This window comes from Austrofundulus limnaeus, unplaced genomic scaffold (assembly GCF_001266775.1).
Source record: "Austrofundulus limnaeus strain Quisiro unplaced genomic scaffold, Austrofundulus_limnaeus-1.0 Scaffold18, whole genome shotgun sequence".
Lineage (NCBI taxonomy): Eukaryota > Metazoa > Chordata > Actinopteri > Cyprinodontiformes > Rivulidae > Austrofundulus > Austrofundulus limnaeus.
The window spans coordinates 2,133,384-2,156,505 of record NW_013952420.1 but is presented as its reverse complement, the minus strand read 5'-3'; the positions used below and the strand labels follow the sequence as shown (position 1 = coordinate 2,156,505).

The 23,122-nt window shown below is 37.7% G+C and overlaps 1 protein-coding gene across 1 annotated transcript in view; it reads right to left on the bottom strand.

The window, feature by feature from the left end:
* The window catches only part of LOC106514228 (CUB and sushi domain-containing protein 3), a gene marked incomplete in the record, with an annotated part of 356,940 nt that overhangs the window by 16,769 nt on the left and 317,049 nt on the right, over positions 1 to 23,122 (bottom strand). The window contains 3 exon segments of the mRNA XM_014003387.1: positions 14,285 to 14,396; positions 18,790 to 18,863; positions 20,020 to 20,193. Coding sequence (XP_013858841.1) covers positions 14,285 to 14,396; positions 18,790 to 18,863; positions 20,020 to 20,193 — 360 coding nt within the window.

Here is a 23,122-nt window from a genome sequence, read left to right as displayed (position 1 = left end):
TGTACTTTTAATTGGAGTTTACTTCATGTTTTCATCTGTCTGTACATTTAATAATCTCATGTTTTTTGTTTGTTTCTGTTCTTTGCGGAAACACGACTTAATGGTTAGCAATAGGGATGCACGATACCGGTGATCGGCCCGAAACCTCTTTTTACAAGAACTCATACTTGTTCAAAATGCCCTGACACCTGGAACCGATTTATATTTTTGTATTTATAGAACGAGAGCTACACGACGCGTTCTAAGTAAAGCTAATTAAAAATTGATCCACTTGAGTACCAACATGGTCTGACACCGTTACTTTCATATGTTTCTGTAGATTTTTAGTCAAACAAGAAATGGAAAATTCAAAGAAAAAGATAAAGCAACTGGACTTCTGGAGCTGAAAATATGATTGAAATTGCATGACTCACGGTTAGTATCATTATTACTTGGATCCATTTTGTATACTCCAACCTCATAGGCATAAAAGTCTGAGAAATACAACATGACCGTTTAGAACAGTGGTTCTCATTCCTGATCCTCAAGGACCAATATTCTGCATGTTTTAGATGTTTCCCAGCTTTGGCACACTTGATTTAAATGAATGAGCGATTGACAGGCTTCTGCAAAACTTAAAACTCCACTGAAGAGCAGCAAAGCAACTAAAACATGCAGAATAATCCTCAAGGACCAGGAATGAGAACCACTGGTTGAGACAGAGGTTCACTTTCACAAATATCAGATATGTATCTGATTTAGTACCATGTTCTAATTAAAAAATGTGTTTTTATAATTAATGTGTAATGTTTAAGTTCTTAGAAAATACTCGCATCACTAGTCAGTACCCAAACTGAAGTACTCATACTTGTACTCGGTTTGAGGAGAACTAGTATCAGTGCATCCCTAGTTAGCACTGATGCCTCACAGAGTCCCAGATCAGTGTAGGGGTCACCTCAAGTGGAATAACAAGAATTTGTCTCTGAAGCAGGTTCTCAGGTGGGCCTTTAAAGAGACAAAAACCTCTGTTCCACTCTGAACTTAATTTAGGACGGGTCACTCCAACCTCCACAGGTCAACCTCCACTCCACTCCAGCCATGGAGAAGACATTTTCTTCCTTTTAATCAAATAATGAACAGAATACTCTCCATTATTTGTGATTCATTTTTCATTTAACTGAGAAAGTTTATGCATCTGTTAATCAGAGATAATGCTTGTCAAGTTACATGACAGAAGCAGAACAACTTCTTTTCTCTCATTGCGCTTTTAAGATTTATAAAGGTTTATAAAAAGAAACACAGAAAATGTGATTACAAAGTTTTATTGTCTTTGATGCAAATTACTGTTTTTATTTTACTGTAAACAGTAATATAATTGTGGATTTTTCTTGAGAAAATCTTTCATTTAACTAAACTAACGAATGGTTTAGAGTGTGATTATGAAACAGAAATGTTTACATGTTTGAAGTAATCATCATAAAATGTTTAAGTTGAAACTAGGTTTGTGCTCAAAATAACAGTGATTAATGTTTTCAGTTGGTTTCATTGAAAGAGTTCTCAGTAGAGAATAGCTAAGCAGGTCATCATGATATGTTGTTTATTCAACTATGCAGAAGCAATAACCTTGGTTAGATATGGCTGGCGCCTGGCAGTCTAACTTTTCCTGATTATCTGCTCTAACACTTATCGCCGGTGGGTGGAACCAAAGCTTGTTCTTCTTGTACGAACCCAGACAGCTTTGGCAGACACACTTCCTGATTCCAACTCGGAAGATTTTTAGGTTTTCTCTTCACGAGAATTACAGCTTTTTGGCTGAAAAATCTAACTCATGAGCCAACGAGTAGATTTTACAGCCAGGGACTCGATAACATCTGTTGGTCCCAAACACGAGGCCCTACGGCTTCCTTAGTAATTATTATTTTTACCGTCCTTTGGAAGTGATTTTATTTTCGGAATTGATGCAGACCCAGGAGACGCTGGACGTAACGCACTGAGTTTACCGGTGAAAGCAAGCGAACCCTGACGGAGTCCACTTGCTGACCAGGTGAACCTTTCCTGATTCCAGAAGTGACCTGAGAAGTCATCAAAGGTGAAGGCCAATGTGTTATTAGCGGACCTGAATCTGGCAGAAGTCGAGATGGAGACGTGCCTGTCTGGTTGACTCACTTGATAAAGTAAAAATAGAAAACTAATCTTATTTTCCTCCTTTTCTTAAACTACTAGCCTGGCCAGAATCTGTTTAATGTGCCGGTAAATGTTCTGGTTTATTCAACATCTGAACTGACATTTGCTGTTTCTATTCTGAGTGTTGAGTTGATACTGATTAAGTTCAGACGTGTACTTATATCGTTATTACCTCTGCCAAGGGTGAGGTACTGTTTTCGGTCGTGTATGTCTCTGTCTGTCTGTTGTTCTGTCTGTGGACAATATTACTCAAAAACTTGTGGACTGATTGTCATGATATTTTTACCACATGTGCGTACTGGGCCAAGGAACACACCTTTAAATTTTGGTGATGTTCCGGATCACGATGCCGATACAGGAATTTTTTTCTTTTAACACTCTGAGATCGGCAAAGCTGTGATGCTTTCACAGGGCTTCTGTAAAAAACAGTGAGCTGGATTGGACAGCATGGACTTCAAACTTAATAAAAATAATGTTAAAACCAGATTTAATGATGAATAATTTTTGCCATAATATGCACATTTACAGAACGTTTTGTGACCAGGAAGTGCGTGACTGCACCATGAAACCTATTTTTCCCATTTCCTCAAACACACCACATTTCCAAAACAACCAATCAAAACAGTTTCTCACTACTAGGCTTGTAAACAGAGAGCTGCCGGGCCTCAAAGTTTGGAGACAGGGGGAGCCAGGAAGCACTTTATCAAACCATTACAAACTTATATAAGGGGATAAAACAGACGTTTTACATGGTGAAATGTGACTGATGAAAACTTAGGAGCTTAATACGACACCAGTTTGACAATAAATAACGTCGGGTGACGAGTCTGACTTTTTTTTCACATTGGACTCCACCGAGAAGAAATTCTGTGCATACTGCCTGTTTAAATGTTCACTACGTCAGAACTTATTCGGCAAATGTGTTTCCATCTCTGCTTTTGCACTTTAACTTTTACAGGATGGGGGGAATTGGTCTTGGCGGAGGTTTGCACTCTCAGAGTGCTTCTAGTTGATTCTAAACTTGTTATAGGAAAACTGATTGCTCACAGTTAAGTTGCTAACTCATGATTTGTTTGATTTATGTAAATAAACGATCACATTCGTTTGATGGATCAAACTGAACTCGTTGGGTTGACTTATTGTGTGTGCGACTCACTTTGCACAGCCGAGATATTGATTTAAAATAAGAGAACCCTTAATAAATAATTTCCTCATAACTTTTGTTATTGGAGGTGTAAGAAACCTTACTCATTGATAAGTGTTTCCTTACATCAGGACTGGGGTCTTTCTGTGTGAACTTTGCATGTTCTCCTCAAGTTTCTGTGGGTTTTCTACAGGTACTCAGAGTTCCTCCCACGGTTCAACAAATATGCATGTTTAGGATGCCTTCAGGACCAGGCCTCCTTTAAAAAACTGATTTGTGAATTCAATGGGATATTTCTGGTTAAGTAAAAGTGAAATAAATGAACATTTGCAGTTACTGTTAGAGAACATTTCATGAAAGATTCTATAGGGACGGTGGTAAAGGTGAAATTGTTCAATGCACCTGCAAAATGTTTTAATTACCTGCTCTCATTGCAAAAGTATTGAAATAAATTTCCCTTTAAATATATCAAGCAGCATAAAAAATGTATTTAAACTTTCAGAAGTCCTCTACACAGAAGAGATAAAATGTTGGAATTAGTCAAATGATTAGACAGAGAATTGAAGAAAAGGGCTTCAATGAGACAAACATTGCAGTATTTGAGGAAAACATAAGAAACACCAGGAATTACTTATCAGTTTTCATTTTAAAAGCACACTTTTGACCTGAGAAAGCTTCTTGGATAAGAAGCAAAACGGCTTCAAGAACAAAGAAACACACAAAAAAATAATAAAGAACAAAGAAGCAATCTAAATTGCTAAAATTAATGTCATGAATGATTGGCAATGTACACCAGCACTGTTTGACTAATACCCCGACTGTGACTGTGGAGGTGGAAGGTGAAAGGGGTCGGATCTGAGCAGCAGGGGGGATGAAGACTGGTCAGAGCTGATGGAAAGTAAGACTACAGCACACTCAACATAAGAGTGATGTACCTCTTCACCTATCAGCAGGACAATGACCCAAAGCACACATCCAACATTAGAGTGTCTTCAGAAGAGGTTTCTTCATGTCTTAAAATAACTCCAGCAAACTAAAAACTGGGAGTACAACCCCACAGATCTGTACTATAGCCTGAGGACGGCAGTTCAAAGTTTCTCTACAGATAATTTGATAAAACTTGACAGGATCCTCAGGAAAAGAGAGACGAAATGTCCAAATAAAGGTGCCCAAAGCTAGCAAAAACATGCTTAGGAGATTTAAAGCTGCAACTGCATGCACTGAACAAAGTTTGATTATTTTTGTAAATCTCAAACATCAGGCTTTCTATTAATGAATTTGCAGTTTTTAAAACATTTTCTTCCACTTTGACATTATGAGTTATAACTAGAGATTTGTCTAAACTGACAAATACAAAAAGGAGAAGGCTCTAAACTTAATTTCAAATGAAAAAGTATATCCAGATGTGGTTGACTTTACATTTTTTTGGCTGTATAATTGACTAAAATATTTTATTAAATAAAGCAACAAACAGAAAGGTAATGATGTAATTATTCGGGATGGCACTCAAAAGTGCAATCTTTATCTGAATCTGAAACGAGGCAGCAAAGCTAATGCTTCTGTGTTTTGAAACAACAGACATCTGATAGACCGTTTTAGGCATCTCCATTTCCTCAGGAGTGGATTGAGGGTAGTTTAATGTTTTAGAACAACTCTCTCTGAAAAACAAAAAATGTATGGAAATTACCCAAACACCAGGAACACCGCAGGGTTGAACATTCGGGCTCTGCGCCATCAACAATAATGTGAAAATGGCAAAATAATTTTGAAGCTCGCAAGTGAAAGAATGTTTTGCCAGCTGTCAAATTGGAGACAGCTGCACAGCACCAAATCGGCCCTTCATGGTTTCTTAATGACATTAGTGCCAATAAAATGTGGAAGGAATGCCAGGATGAAACATTTCTAAACTTTATGATAAAGGAAGTGACTGAAGGCAGTTCATCTTGCTGGGTTTGACTTCTGTTGGAGGTTAAAGTAGCACTAAAATATATTTGAGGCATACTCAAAGAAGTAATGCCAAAGCTTTCAAGAAGGCTGCTGTGATTTAATTAAATAAATGGTCTTAGATTATGGGGTATAATGTTCACTTTTTGTTTTTGATTTGTTGGGAAACACATTCAGGGCTTTCTCTTTACGGTATCTTTAGCATGTTTAGCATTTCGAACATATAAACTGACACATGACAACAGTTACCCTTTGGTTAAAAACATATATGATTCAGATAATTTAGTTCTTATTTGAAACCCTTTAGTCTTAGCTCAGGACCTTACTTAGCAAAGAAAAGCATAGGTCTTGCTTAGTTCAAAATATGGACGTGTTTTTGTTTGGAAACAGGTAAAAACACAAAATAAACTTTGTTTTCCATAATTTCTTAATACTAGAACACCGTAAGGTGGCACAATATTCACCTGAGGCAACAGAAACACATTTTTCTTAAACCTACTTAGGTTTCAGCATTAGTTTATATTAAAAAGTTTTCACCATGTAATAAATAAATCATTAGGTAAACGTGTTGTTATTATTTAAATGCAATTTTCCTTTAGTTTTAAGAGAGGAAAAAAGCTTTAAAAACAGTTGTAATGCATGCCATATCGCATGAATTACATAGTTGGATATTACATCATCTTATTGCTGACAATAATTCTCATTATATCTATACAAAGAGCCATAACTCTGGTACAAAAGAACAAGAAACAAAATGGTGCAACACAAAATGCCGACAATATGCTCTTCTCATGGTAATACTTCTCACCAAGTTTTATCAAGTATCTTTAAAAAGGTGCAAGAGACGTTTAGTGATAAAAACTGTTAATGAATGGACAAACTGACAACTAGCACCATAAGATATTAATGTCATAAAAAGTGCTTTTCTTTAATTTTGAGCTCCATTGAACAAGTTGCGGCTCTGATGAAATGGTTGATGGAGCTGCATTTTACCTTTGTGAGCTCTAAGATTTAAAAAATAAATAAATTCTAAAGACTTTGGTACAGCATCTCCAACTTATACTCAGTCACAGGGGATGTAATACTGTAGCTGATGGCAGATTGAGAACAACATGAAAAGCACACATGTGAATTTATAATTATAAATATAAATGTATCTGTAATATGGCAACAAAATGGTTTAAGGAACAGTCACGGTCTTTTTGTTGCGCTTGTAGTGATTGTTTAATATGAAAGTTTAACCAAACAATCAGTATTATTGGTATTAAAACACCAATGCTTGGTAGAGACTGAAACTATCCCACTGAGCCTACGGTGGAGGTGCAGCTTTGTAATTGTAGTTACAAAACAAAAAGGGGAGGGGGGGTAGAATTTGTTGACGTTTAGTAGCATAGACTAATGTAAAAGGAAGTTAAGCTGCAGCAAATATTACAATGTTGAAAGAAAAAAAAACTGCCTTTATCTTTTTCTTATACATTTATAATTCATTAAATGTCTGATTGCAACAACATACACTACCAGGATTCTGAATCTGGAGCCTTTTTACTGAGGCAAGGTTGAAAGTAAACTGTAATGTAAAGCAACTGTGTGAAACAAACAAACTAAAAAAAATCCCCTCTAATTTTATGTTTCAAGAAAAAAAAAACTTGGCTCCTGTGAGCCTGTCACTAAGAATGAACTTTGCAGAAATAATCTACAGAAAATAGGAAAACATTGCAACTAATCTTGTCGAGTTCAGATATTCATCAGTTCACAGTTAGAATGCCTATAAATAGAAAAGATTTAGTGCCGAGGCCACTCTCACCAGAAGCAGCTGCACAGCTATAATGACAAGAACAGGGCGACACAGGAAGCCTACTGTGGAGACAAAATAACCCCAATATATACTATATATATATATATATATATATATATATATATATAATCTGCAAGGAGGCCACGTCTACCTGAAAGTTCATCATTTAGGGCTGAGACGTTAGCTCTGATTCATTTATTTTTTAATTGTTTTAAAAATGTTGGGCCAATTTTTAAATTTGGCTATCCTGTGTTCACTCTTTAATTGAAAAGGCTGACATTGAAACACTACTCTTTTGTATTTGAAGTTTATTCACTCAGATGTTCATCATTCTTCTGTCACAGATTGCAATAGATACAGTGGTTTGCAAAAGTATTCATACCCCTTGAACTTTTCCATATTTTGTCACATTACAACCACAAACATAAATATATTTCACTGGAATTTAATGTGAAAGACCAACACAAAGTGGTGTACAATTGTGAAGTGGAAGCAAAATTTTACATGAATCAAAACATTTTTTACAAATAAAAAACTGAAAAGTGCGACGTGCAAAAGTATTCAGCCCCCTTTTCCCTGAGTGCAACCAATTGCATTCAGAAGTTGCCTGATGACTGCTAATGACTCAAAAGGGTCCACCTGTGTGTAATCTAATCTCAGTACAAATACAGCTGCTCCGTGACGGCCTCAGATGTTGGTTAAGAGAATATTGGGGAGCAAACAGCATCATGAAGTCCAAAGAACACACCAGACAGGTTAGGAATATGGTTTTGGAGAAGTTTAAAGCAGGCTTAGGTTATAAAAAGATTTCCCAAGCTTTGAACATCTCACGGAGCACTGTTCAATCCATCATCCGGAAATGGAAAGAGTATGGCACCACAGTAAACCTGCCAAGACAAGGCCGTCCACCTAAACTTACAGGCCGAACAAGGAGATCACTGATCAGAGAGGCAGCCAAGAGGCCCATGGTGACTCTGGATGAAATGCAGAGAGCCACAGCTCAGGTGGGGGAAACTGTCCACAGGACAACAATTAGTCGTGCACTACACAAATGTGGTCTTTATGGAAGAGTGGCAAGGAGAAAGCCATTGTTAAAAGAAAACCATAAGAAGTCCCGTTTGCAGTTTGCCAGAAGCCATGTTGAGGACACAGCAAACATGTGGAAGAAGGTGCTTTGGTCAGACGAGACCAAAATTGAACTTTTTGGCCACAATGCAAAACGCTATGTGTGGCGGAGAAAGAACACTGCACATCACTCTGAAAACACCATCCCCACTGTCAAATATGGTGGTGGCAGCATCATGCTCTGGGGGTGCTTCTCTTCAGCAGGGACCGGGAAGTTGGTCAAAGTTGATGGGAAGATGGATGGAGCCAAATACAGGGCAATCTTGGAAGAAAACCTGTTGGAGTCAGCAAAAGATTTGAGACTGGGGCGGAGGTTCACCTTCCAGCAGGACAACGACCCTAAACATAAAGCCAAAGCTACAATGGAGTGGTTTAAAAAAAAGAATATTCATGTGTTAGAATGGCCCAGTCAAAGTCCAGACCTAAACCCAATTGAGAATTTGTGGCAAGATCTCAAAACTGCTGTTCACAAACGCTCTCCATCCAATCTGACTGAGCTTGAGCTGTTTTGCAAGGAGGAATGGGCAAGAATTGCAGTCACTAGATGTGCAAAGCTGGTGGAGACATACCCTAAAAGACTTGCAGCTGTAATTGCAGCAAAAGGTGGCTCCACAAAGTATTCACTCAGGGGGGCTGAATAATTTTGCACATCGCACTTTTCAGTTTTTTATTTGTAAAAAATGTTTTGATTCATGTAAAATTTTGCTTCCACTTCACAATTGTATACCACTTTGTGTTGGTCTTTCACATTAAATTCCAGTGAAATATATTTATGTTTGTGGTTGTAATGTGACAAAATATGGAAAAGTTCAAGGGGTATGAATACTTTTGTAAACCACTGTACCTTAGGATTGGAAAATGAAAGCACTTATTTGGAAGAATCACATATTCTTACATTGGATATTCTTACATTGGAAGAATGGCGGCCATTGCCAGTATCATTCCACCCCTGTTAACAATAAATGTTAATTAGGTGTCAACGATAGCCATGTGATGTGAGTATCAGTCACACGGAGGCAGGGCTTAAAAGCCTGAATTTTGCCTGAAACTCTCAGACTGAAGAAGTCTCTTGGAGAAGAGACGAAATGTTTCATTAAAGAAGAACCCGTCCAGAAGACCTATACAATTTTTTTCTTTTTGTTTTTTTTTCTTACATTGGAATATAAACCTGCAGGTTAACATTTTTGTCTCAATTTCTGAGGAACTTTGAAATAGTTGTAACCATTATTCTGATATAAGAAGATGATTTACATAATGAGTTGGTGAAAAGAAAAAAAAACATTTCAGAAAATGTTTATAGCACAAGGAATGTTTTCAACCTCTGCAAAACATTTCAGTTTTTGCTATTCAATGCATCAGTGTTCCACAGGTAAAAGTCATGTTAACACATAAAAACTGCAGCTCATAGTTGTCAGAGATGTGATGTGAGAACTTCTTTATGCAATGAGAGAGTTTTTTTTTCTTGGTCACAGTCTTTAAATACGAAAATTATTTACAAAATTTTGGGTTGGAGCATCTGTGATTGTCAAATCCATTCCCATGTGTCAACAATAAGATGGAAACAGAGGGAGAAGAAAAACAATATATGGGTTGGTTTCGGACCAGAAAGCAGCTCCAAAGATCTGCACAAGCTCAAACAGAATCTAGAGATGTGAAGTCTTTTTGATCCGTTTTGTTTACTAAATTGGAAATGACTGCTTCATTGTTTTTAAGGTTTTTCTTAAAGTATAAAATATGCCTCTAATCTCAAAGTTTGTGGCTCATTAGTGTGTGATTGAAAGCTCAAGATTAATAAAAAAAAAAGCACTCAAAATGTCGGGGGTCTTTTTACATATTGCATATATAAATTGAGAGTGAAATTTAATCTAGAGCAGTGTTTCCCAAACTTTTTGTCTTCTGACCCACAAAATATCCATGGCAAGAACTTGTGACCGCAAATATTACTGGTCTGAGTACACGAACTTCTTAAATAACCCTAAAAACACAGGATTTTGGACAATCTAAACAGCTTGTACACAAATATAAATACTTATTTTTACTTATTTTGTGTTTTTGTAATATTTATAGAGAAAAGATTACATCAGCAATTTTTTATTACCTTTTAAATTGATTTCTGGAGATTATCCAAGGTGCTTCATGACCCATTCCAAGCCCAACTTTGGGAACCAAAGTGCAGTGGTTCCCAAACTTTTCAGTTTTTGACCCACAAAAAAACAGTAACAGAGACTTGTGTCCCCAACTATGTTTGGATGATAAACATTTGTATCAGGTCAACAAAACAAGGGCATAGTAACAATATTTTTATACTACATTTATCCATTTTAAATATACTAACCTCACTCWMTTGTAACAACTAAGYKAAAAATGTKATTAATTCAGAAAATCTTTTCAGGACCCCACCTTGATGTTTCGGGACCCCACTTTGGGTCCCGACCCCAACTTTGGGAAACACTGATCTAGAGAACTCTAAATGGTTTTATGTAATTAAATATTTTTTCAGCTGCTCACTAAGTTTATGTTGAGTGTGATTTTGTGTAGCACTTATTTATTTCAGTAATACATCAGGTTTAATTTTTGCATTTTAACACGTATCTGGAAACACAGCTGAAGATGAAGAATTTTAATGAGAAGCAGCATCTCTTCTTCAGCTTGTGTTACCTTTTTTAGCCACAAGCGTTATGACAATGTGGCTGTAAAAGAATCCCATAATGAGCCCTTAAGACAACATGAGTTGGATCTTCACTTTATTTCCATAATAATGAAAGGTATAATATTTTGCACATCCTTTCCTCAGAGGTTAATAAAGAGAATTGGTGTTCAACAACTTCAAAGTGATGTTAAGAGCATTTCATTTCAAAGCCACTAAAGTTTCCATTCTTGTTCAGTAATTTATCTTCCATTTTATTCCTGTGTTATAGTATTTTTCATAAAAAGGTCTCCAGGCGAAGTCTCTCTCTCTCAGGACTGTGCCACTTTAACCAGTAATAGAGCTTAGCAGTCGTGCACACAGTTTGTGTTAGTTTAATCTTTACAGTCATTTGCTGTCTCTGCATGGAGATCATCTTCAACAGGTGCTAAAGCGTCTCTAGTCAGACGATCTCAGCTCTTTGCTTGTACTGAAACAAACACGTGACAGTTTTCAGAGTTTGAAAGACTTTAAAGGTGCAGTAAGTGGTACCCCTCACGTTGCTCTAAAGCCCTGCCTCCACAGCTCCCTACAGAGGAGTCTGTCACGAATGTCACCCAGGCTTGTGAACAGCTCAGCTCAGGGAGCCCGATGACGGCAGATAAACAGCCATGGTACATTTAAAACTCCCTGAAAGTACCAGTAACGTTAGCTTGTTTCTCCACCCTCAGCACGTACAGCACTCTGGCAATCTTGATTGACGGTACGTGCTTTAACCCTGCTAAGACAAGCCTCTCTTATTGGCTGTTTCTGACTGGGAGCAGTGTATTTCTGCAAATGGCTGTAGACCTACTGGAAGGAGCCAGAGGAGCTTTTTTCCCCCCCACAAATTACATCTCATACCCATCTGGACATAGGTTGTGTTCACACTACAGGTCTTAACGCTCAATTGTTTTTTGAGCATTAATATTTTTTGCCATGAACACTCAAATTATATAATAAATGTGACCTCCATCTAACTCCACTGTGAACTCTACATGGCACTGATGTGACCAACATACACAGAAAAAGACCTGCCATCACATTCAGCATGCTGTTTACAGGGTTAGCTAAACATGGATGTGACTTGTTATCGTGTCAATTCTGAAGTTGTTGCTCAACAACATGGTGGCGTGGGCCGTTTATTGGTTTAATGGTATACTGAGCATTAATTAAATAATCATCTGAAAGTATCATTCGAGTAGCTTTAGAATATATATGGTCCGGGACCAACGTTGGACATTATCATATGTTTCTATGGTTATCAGTCATCAAGGACGTAGAAAATGAAAAGAATAAAGATGAAAAATTGGACTTCTGTAGCTGAAGATGTGTGAAGTTACAAGATTTACACAATATGACTTCAGGTTGGAGTCTTTATCATATTGCTCACCCCCAACTCACAGATGAAAAAGTTGGATGTAATGCAACACGAGATTTCAGACTGCAGTCGCTTTGAAAAACATCTAATATGTATCCCGACCTGGGTCGTGTTTGAAAAAAAAAAAATCAGATTTGTCACGTTCAGACTGTCATGAAAAAAAATTGATATACTGTAGGTTGCATGGGGCAAAAAAGAAAAAAAACCATTAGATTTGAGTTGCATTGGCCTTCAGTATAAATGTGATCATCAGAAAAGTTCAAACAAACATTTATTTTTTTTTTAAAAATGTTACCTACTGTAGCTTTAACCCTAAATAGGCAAACTTAAACTTGCCCTGCCTGATTTATTTTTAAACACTCATTACAGAGCTGCATTAAATGTCATTAAGCAGTCAGAGGCTGTACAACATACTGAATCATTTCATACCAAGTAAGATGACAGGGTCAATAGTTTAAAAATTACTGCCAAGTGAAGCAATAAAAAGTCAGTTTGTCCTCTTTACTCTGCTGATAGATGGTAAAATAAATCTTGTAGAGTATTTAAATTAGACCTGAACTTAGCACAAAAGGTAAAGACATTTTATGTTTGATGGATTGTATTATGTAACAATGCTTCTTGACATTAAATCTTGAATAACCTAATTGTCAGCACCTGGGGGTCAAAATCTTATATCCAGCCAAAACTGTTTTTTTGATCTTGTTTTTAGACTGATTTACTAAACAAGAACTGATTGTGTAAGAATAATAGTCTTGTTTTCAGAATGTGTAAGATTATTTGTCTTTTTAGCCTAAAAATTTGACTCAAATTGAGTCAAAAATTTCTGCCAGTGGAGTAAGAAAAATTTACTTGGTAAGATTCTTCAAATAAGAAAAAATTGAGTCAAATCAAGTATTTGAAGAATCTTAAAGTAATTTTTTCTTGCTTTATGGATGATTTTATGGATTTAATTTTACATAGTACACTTGAATAAAAACAGTATTTCTGGTGTGCATGTATATCAGAAGTATGTGTAAATTGTACAATTCTGTCTGAATGCCTAACTTTTGATCAGGGAGCATACTTGGCAGATATCTAAATGTAAAATCTTTAAGTAAAGGACAGTAAAAAATGAGAAAAATCATTTAGTTTAACATAGTTTCATATCCCACTGCAACATCTATATTGATAAAATCACAAATCAACATGTCTCATGACCTGGACAACTTACTGCTTGACACCTCTGGTTAACAATTTTAATTCAGCATAGGGATGTTGTACAGGGCTTAACGGTGCAGTTAGGCAGAAGCAAATCAGCTGGAGTTATTCAAAGGTTTCGCAGTCCTCATGAAACTTCTTATTTTTTTCCATTTAAAGCACTCTTACACACACATAGTATTCACACACATACACAACAAAGTCAGGCTCGGGAAGAGATCAGAATGGAAATGAAGGGCAGGTATCACAATGTTTCTGCTTCCTCAGCATAAACGCATCCAGTACTAGGTGGCACATATTTCTGTATTTATGAAATCAGGAATAAAAAATTTAATCTGAATCCTCTTTTTTATCACTCACATCTGTAGTTTACACTGTAAGTGCTTAGTAAGAAGCAATCTGCGGTAACATTTGAGATGGTAATAGTTGCAAAAAAAATACTAAAGCTGAAAGGGATTCCAGCAAAAATACTAAATTACATCACATCTCTGAGAAGCACTTATCCCAGCAGAGCGATTGGGATAAACTGCACGGCTCTGGTTTGATGTTGGTCCACAGTTCACGCAGTTCAAACAGAATGACAGTAATCACGATCACCACTTTACTCGCAGAATGATAACAGGTTGATTGAGACACAAGAAGCAATCTACTGGAAGTTCAGAGGTTATGGTTGGATTGAGTGAATGGAGAGCTTGGCGTTGACAGAGGCACAGTGAGGGCAGTCGGTGTGGAGGTAAGGACAAGCATAAAGAGAGCATCTGGCCAGCCGCCTCAGATAAACAGTGACGAAAAGCCTGAGGGGTTACTGAAAAACACAGAGAGTGAGAGTGATCTAAGGATGGAGAGAGAGCAAAAGGGACAGGCACTCACGGGTACAGGCAGGCTGGACACCGGTCCAGGTAAGATCCGGTAAACACAACCTTGTGGTGGAACCCTGCAGTATGTGTCCCTGCTGGCACTGGAAGTCCACTCTGCTGCCCACCTGGCCACAAACAGACAACACACAAAGTGAGAAGAATCAATACTCTGATGCAAATGCCAATAGGCTCCCAGCTTCAAATCTAAAAAGCTCAGAGAGAATACTGCACGCTAAAGGTTTCTTCTCTCCTTCTTTTAACCATTATCGGCAGGGTGTGGAGGCAGATAGAGAGTACTTCTAAAGGCCATTTTTCATGTTTGTCTTCTCAGCTCATGCACAGACATTAGAAGTGGAGGGAGATTTTTTTTTTTTTTTTTTTTGCAAAAACTATGGGGTTAGACTGTCAAATTAGTTTTTATTTCAGAAGATTATTCCAGTTGACTCCTTGAAGACAACCCTGACAGATAATTTTTATTTAATGGTGTGAAAATGCTGATAAAGATGTTCAGTAATGCAAAAAAAAAATGCAAGTATTCAAAATAACACTTAATATTAGAGACTTTTAGTGGCGTTTTCAATCTATAAAAAATAGCGGGCCTCTAACCCTAACCCCTTTTTTATTGTCGTCTAGCTTGTCCAGCACAAACAAAAAAAACACACAAAAATGCGTGTGTGTGTGTGTTTGCATCAGAAACTGAGGAGAGCAGGGCTATGATGGAGTGAGCTGACAGCTGGGCTCGTTACATGTCTCGAGTTCTCAGCCCTACATTAGGAATTCAGCGTTCCACCATCTCAACACAACCACCTCAGAATAATCAAAAAATGACCTTGACAGCATCATAGAAGCAGTGACATTAAACAAACAGCTACACACCCAACTGCTGTGGAACACTCAGAGAAAAATGAGACCAAACTTTAGTTTTCTGAAGAAAAAAAAAGCCTCCTGCATCTCTCTGCTTTAAGACAGTAACTACTACTATTACAACACAGAACTGACCTGAATTTACAAGTTACTCATCAAGCAACCAATCCGTGAATGGTTCATTCTTTTTTTTTAAGTTACAAAATGAAATCACAAAAAGAAAACCAGTGTGTCATTTTTTTCCTGTTTACAAAACCTAAATGTGAAATCGGACTAATAAAAAATCCTCTGTGTTTGATTTTTGCTTTGTTTATCTAAATCCGAAATAAAATCTATGGTTGTTGTTTTAATATAGGGATACCGGAAGTGGCGCAAGTTGTCAAAGAAAAAGAGTTTCTGGAAGAAGACTGCTTAAAAACAAACCATTCCTAAGGACATTCCTATATTGATTATTTGTTTTCTTACTTTTTAAACGAAAAACAAAACAAAACAAACAAAAAATAAAAAATACAAAGAACGAACCATACATATACTGCAACCTTTGCTGTAGTAGCCATTGATCAACAATAACAAAACATCCTCTGTTAAACCAACAAAAATCTATAGAATACACACAGTATTATCAGAATTATAAATTTTCTTTACGTATTACAAAAAATAAAAGAAATAAACTTAAACAACAAAGAAAGAAATTATCATGGTTTGGTAGTTACAGCGGGTAAAATAAGTATTGAACACGCCACCATTTTTCTCAGTAAATATATTACTAGAGGTGCTAATGACATGAAATTTTCACCAGATGTCGGTAACAACCCAAGTGATCCATACATACAAAGAAATCAAACCATAAATGTCCAGAAATGAAGTTATTTGTAATAATGTGGAATGGCACAGGGAAAAGTATTGAACACATGAAGAAAGGGAGGTGTAAAAAGGCATGGAAAGCCAAGACACCAGCTGAACTCTCTCAGTAATTAGAAAGCAAGCCTGCCCCTTGTCAGTGCAAGTTAATATCAGCTGGTTCAGTCCCAAATGATGGCCAGGTATCACACAAGAACCATCTGATGATGGGTAAAAGTAAAGAGCTCTCTCAAGACCTTCACAACCTTATTGTTGCAAAGCATAATGATGGCATCGGTTACAGAAGAATGTCTAAACTTCTGAAGGTTCCAGTGAGCACTGTTGGGGCCATAATTCAGAAGTGGAAAGAACATCATTTCACCATAAACTGACCAAACTTGTCATCAAACTGGCAAACTTCAAATAATTGAAGGAAGGATGAGTGGAAAAATGCACAGAGACATTCTTGATAAAAATCTGCTTCCATCTACCAGGATGATGAAGATGAAACGTGGCTGGACATTTCAGCAAGACAATGAGCCCAAACACAAAGCCAAGGAAACTCTCAGTTGGTTTCAGAGAAAGAAACTAAAGCTGCTGGAATGGCCCAGCCAATCACCTGACCTGAATCCAACAGAAAATCTATGGAAAGAACTAAAGATCAGAGTTCATAGAAGAGGTCCACGAAACCTTCAAGATTTGAAGACTGTTTGTGGAAGAATGGGCCAAAATCACACCTGAGCAATGCATGCCACTAGTTTCTCCATACAGGAGGCGTCTTGAAGCTGTCATTGACAACAAAGGCTTTTGTACAAAGTATTAGATAAATTTCATTAAGTGTGTTCAACACTTTTTCCCTGTGTTATTCCACATTATTACAAATAACTTAATTTCTGGACATTTATGGTTTGATTTCTTTGTATGTATGGATCACTTGGGTTGTTACCAACATCTGGTGAAAATTTTGTGTCATAAGCACCTCTAGTAATATATTTACTGAGAAAAATGGTGACGTGTTCAATACTTATTTTACCCGCTGTATTTGAACCAATGTCCTGACAGACCCCCTCTGTACTCAGGTTATTAAACAACACTAACTTTCATTAACAAAACAAAATGATGTGGAGGCAGCAGGCTTCACAAATAGAACTCCTGGGGATTGGAAACGAGCACAGAACAAATGACTGACACATTCAGTGTGCAATGCCCAATTGAGGAAGAAACAAACCAACAGCGAATATGAAGACAAACTTAACGAACTATGACAACCAACACCTGTGAGGGGACGACCCGGATCATGTGGGAGTGGGCGGTGCAGGAGCAGAAACAGAAGAGCACAGAGAACACCGATGATACAGAAATACTCACAAAAAATCCTTCCTACTTGAAAACGAGAATATTAATCTAACAGAAAACACAGATTGTGATCACATAAACTTTGACATTTTCCCTCACCTCGATCATAACTCAATAACAATCCAAGTTTGGTTCTGGGACACTGTACTGTCATGTCACCATGTGTTACCATGGGTATAAAGCCATGGACGGTTCACACAAACAGTTGCTCAAACTCACCAGCAATGATGCTTCCTCATTAAAATCATATAAATCCAGCTAGTTTTCAATCAATATTGCTAATGCTCTGGATCATGACTGTCCATGGTAATAGAAAAAAAAGTTTACTCCACTTCAAAGCAGAAAGATTCCTGTCTGACTCTGAAGTTATCACAGGCTTTATGGTGATTTTTAGCAGCTAACAGTCTCAGTAAATGAATCATTTTCAATCCCAGTTCCTCAAAGTTTGTCCTGATCCATCCTGACCACTACTCACATGCTTTTCACATAATACTTCCAATCTTTTCAGAAAAATGTTTCAGTTCAGCATAAATAGTGCCATCTCCCCCAAAAGTAGACATGGAAAACCAAAGAGACTTTGTTCAGCATGCAAACAATTAATAATGTTTTAATAAACCACATCACATACAACTTGTGATTGATTTTACAGCTGGCTGGTGCTTTTTAAAAATATTTCTCTCCAGGTTGTGAGTTTTAAATCCACTTCAATGACAAAAGTACTTCTCCTTCAGTGCGCTCTGTGTTGGTTGGTTAACAAACTAATGAGTCAATCCCACTGGAGATTTTGATGAATGCTGTGATGAAATTGCATTTGAAGACAGTTACATACAGTAAACCCAGCCAAACTTTCATGCTCATCCAGCCTTTAAAAAATTAAATTCATTTTTAAAAATTGCGATATGTCTGCTGAGTACACATTGTTATATGTCTATGTTACAGCTTACGGACAGAGCACACACATCTTTAAAAAGCTTATGAGTGTTCCTGAGATTTGCACTTTATTATTATGGATATTTCAAAACAAAACGTGGCCCCTTACTATAAAATGCAGACGAAATCTTTAAGAGTCTTATCTGATTTGGCTCAGCCGACATGTGGAAAAATCAACCTTAGTGGTCAGTGTTTCTCATGCACATAGCCACACACCAGCATTGGCAGAGTCGTGAAGCAAGCTGCTGGCCTGCCACCGGGAACAAGTGGGAGTTCAGTGTCCCGCCGAAAGATGCTTTGACATGTGGGTGGGTCGACAAATTGAACTGCCAACACCGCAGCCCTGAGATGGCTCAAACTCAAGCAGCAGAGACGCGGCCAACTCACGATGGGTTCAGATTAAAGCATCACCGACGGTGACTGGGAGTTTTCTGATACGAATTAAAACACATATTTTGCATGAATTCATCTGAAAACTAAAAGTGTCTAAAGATGGCTCCGCTAGAATTAATCTCTTGCTTGTTGTACCTTAAAGCCTGTGGAGTAATTCATGAATCCGTGCTCGGGTGTTCCTGGATTCTCACATGTGGTTCTCGTGGGCTCTGGAACAAGAAACCATTGTAGCAATTAAGGGATTGCAGGAGAGTAAAAATAAGAACATTAAAAAAGGAAAATCACTCAGATTCATAAGGCCTTTTCTTTCATGAGTACCATGTAGCAGCAGATACTGGAGCAGAATCCTTGCACTTTGGATTTTGAACATATTTTCCAACAAATGACTCAAGCTGGTAAAACATCAAAACTGTGCCATAAATATGAACATAGATGCAAGCATGCAAGCATCTGCCACAACGTTATTACATACTGCTGAGACAGTTCTGACTTTAGTCATGATAGAAAAAAAAACCCAGAGGTTCTGCTGGGATATCTTGAATGAACAAGAGGTTTGATTGGCTTTCCACAGGTTGCATCAGATCCCATCAGATCAGTATCTTGAGAGTTTGAAGTTCAGGGGAATGCCTCAGACTCAGTGATATCACTTTCCCTGCCAGTGGTCAAAGTGTCACAGCTGCTCAGTGTCTCATTGCTGATAACAGCTGATTGAGCTAAAGCATATTTTAACTGAAGCAGTCTTGTGACATAAATATTAAATCTTGTGAGTTAAAGGCTGTAAGCAAAAAAAAGGAAATTGAAAGTGCTTCGCTTACATCTATGAAACTATTTGGGGCCATACAATTTGTAAAAAAAAATGAAACTGAAAGAAATAATTAGAAGCTGAAAAAAAGATTTGAAACTGGAAAATTATTTTAAAACTTAAAAAAATAAAGATAGATGAAACTAAAAAAGGTCAAAACTACTTGTCTTGACTACTTGCTTATATTTTATTTTTTTATTTATTTTTTTCAGTTTCAGTTTTTTTATGTCAGTTTCAAACTTCTGGCCATGTTTTAGCCTGCATGCAGAGCATCAGATGGGTGTTGTGCAGTTTTCACTGAAAAAGAATCTGAAAAAAAAAAAACTAGTTTTGAACTTGTTTTCAGATTAATTTTGTTTTGTTTCAAAATTATTTCTAGCTTCAAGTAATTATTTTTTTTCAGTTTCCAATCTTTCTTTTTCTTTTTTTTCCAGTTAATAAATGTTTTTGAACAAACGTCGTGGCTCCAATTTAGCTTAATAATATTCAATATACTTCAAACAATAATAAACATATATAAAAAAGAGTTATTTGTGAAATGGATGCACAATAACACTGAATACCTATGCATCGAGGTTGAGACCCACTCCAAGTGCCATCGTCCTGACACATGCGTGTTCCTGATCCCACCAGCATGTAGGGGGCGCTGCAGGTAAAAATGACTTCTGACTTAAAGATGAAACTACGTCCTTCTCTCCGTCCTCTGGCGGGCACACCGGGATCTCCACAGAACTTGGCTGCAAAGGCCAAAAAAAAGAAAGAAAGAAAGAAAGAAAAACAATAAGCCAACATCAAAGACAGAAGTTGACACATTTTCTCTGCTTGTATCAACACTCTTGCCGCATTATTTTAAAGTCAACATTTGTCTTTCCCACGTCATCACCCATAAGGAAACTGCAGATAGTCGACTGAATGGGAGACAGCTTAATTCAGAATTAATAAGCTGTGTGGGCTTCTGCTTTACCCGTGCATCATGATCAGACCACAAGTGCCAACAATCATTTTAACTGCCGCTTTCTTGTCTATGATAGGCTTTTACCATGTCTAATTTATTTGACTGTAACAATGGTTGTCTCTATGATTTGGAAAATCTTCAAAGACTGGATTATTCTAATTGCACTGACATTACACATGTTGTAGAACGTCCTGTGCATATTTTTTTTTTTTAATTACGAAGGCTGTTACATTGACATCCTTGTCTCGGGATGAATTGCCCCATCTAATAATTTTTTTTCTAGCAATCAACCTTGCTCGTGAGTCGTTATAGGAGGTACGTGAATATTCATCTTGGCAGCAAAGAGGGAGCGAGGGAGGTCATGGCTCTCAATTTTAGATTGGAATAATTAGCAAGTGAAATATTAATTCCACTGACGGGGCCTAGGGGTTAACTCAACCGGAACCATTCACTGCCACTGTTGCTCTCCAAGCCTCTTGTATGACATCACTTTTTTTTTAAATGGGAGTCCTGCCGCAGCCTCAGCAGATGTGGCCTGATGGATTTTCTCTGCTGCTCCTTTAATTTATTGCTTTATAGACATCTAATCAAACTGACCGGAAAATTTCATCTGGATGGGTTTGATGGTGGGAGAGTAAGCCATCCTCCAGCCTCCCAATGCAACTTTCTATCCATCTTCCCCTGCTTTATCCATCCATCAATCCCCTATGACCAGAGCGATCAGTTAAAGCTGCTTGTTAGCTGCTGGGGGTTCAGAAAGGCTGGCTGTGTGTGCGAGAGAGCAGAGGGGATGGTGAGAGTCACAGCGTTCAGTCACGCAGCCAGAGCACCGCGGGATCAAGCCAATAATGAGGCAGCTGCTTCTCCAGACCTGACATGTGCTGCTGCGAGAAGGTCTGCTGACAGAGATAAGTTCTCACACGCTCGCCTCCTACAAGTCATGAACTAACAGGGTGTTCCCTCAGCTAATCCTTGACATAACAGATATCTGGTGAAAAGGGAGATTAGAACATTCTTTTTTTTAAAAAAATCGCCATTACTTTATATAAATCCATCTCGAACAACTTCTTGAATTCAGAGCTCTTCTAGGGGAAAGAATAAAAAAATGTTTATCTGAATTGTTGATCTCCTCTTCAAACGATGTGCGTTCCGAAGCCCCGAGTCTGACCACGTTTGATGTGACAACAGATAAATATGCAAATATCTGTTTGGATGTGAAAACGACTGTCGTCCCTTTTTCAAACGGCACTCTGAGCTTTAGTATTCAGATAGTATTTCTTGAAGGGTTGACAATGCAGGCCAAACAGGTGACATGCACATCAGTCATAAGCTTCAAGCTGCAGGAAAATAATGTAGTGTTTTATGGATATATAAGAGAAATGGCCCCAGGCCAAACCAAGCTCAGCATATTTAATGTCCCGGTGCGCGCGCGTGTGTATGTGTGTGTGTGTGTGTGTGTATACGCATGTGTGTAGAAGGAGGAATGAGATGGAGACAAGTCAAACTTTTTTCTCTCAGTCTCTTTTCCACTGCCTCTCCTGTTCCTTGATGAATTATCAATGCTTTGAAGTCATCAGTATGCAGAGGCCAGATTCAAAGTTGGGATCACAGACTTATCCCTGCAGACACGTGAAACCAGCATTCTCAGACACAGAATTTAGCCGGTTTCCTCTGTGCGGATCCGGCGAGTGTGAGCGTGCATCTTAATCGCGTTTGGCTGCAAATTACAAATTTTAAGGAAAAAAAAAAGGGAAGAAGAGGTGCGTTTACCGACTCGCTGCACCTCCCACTGTTTTGCTGATCTGTATTTAAGCTGAAAGTGCTGAGTTGAAGATGAATTGCCGTCATTATTTCTGAAATATACGGCGGTGCAGCTTTACTGTGCGCGCCGTAAACAGGAAGAAATAGCAAGGCAGTGAATTCCAAATCATTCTGCACTAAACAAAATTTAATAAACTTGTCAAGTTTAATTTTCAGCCGTCGTCTGTGACACAGCCAGAAAGGAATCTGCTTATTCGTCTCGTTAGAGCTATAACCTCGTTGGTTAATGGGAAATATTTCAAAAATCCACAACACAACATACTTTCATGTTGGTTTTCTATCAGCTGTCACCAAAGGGGGCAATGTTGTCTTTGCCTGTTTCTGGTTGTGTGCTCAATAGGCTGTAATATTAGCAAAATATCTTATGATCCACTGGTTGGAATTGATTGAAACTTAGTGCCTTACATTAATGGCCTTGGCAGGGGGCTTGTCAGACAGGAAATGGTAAAGCGTTGCATTAGTAATGGTGGATAACGGTATGGGAAATGCTAAAACTTTCAGAAAACAGTTTTTAGGAGCACATCTACATCTACTGAGTTTGGGAGTCAGCCAATACAAATTATCAAACTTCCAAAACATAAAAAATGCATTTCCCTCAAACAATCTTACAGATGGTTAGCTAAAATTTGCTGTGAAAGAAGGGAAGAGTCATTCCCAACACTTACTCTGAACATTAACTGATTGTAAAAACCCTTTTTAAAATGTTGCCATTAACCATTAGTATAAACTTTATCATCAAATTTTGAACTTCTGGATAGATTTTCGTTAAACTCTCAAAAAAATAATTCTTCAATGGTCAATAAAAAAAACCCTTTAGCTTTTGGGGTCAACCTAATTCAAGATGGCCGCCACAGATAATTGACCTAAGCCAGCACAAATAAATAAATGAA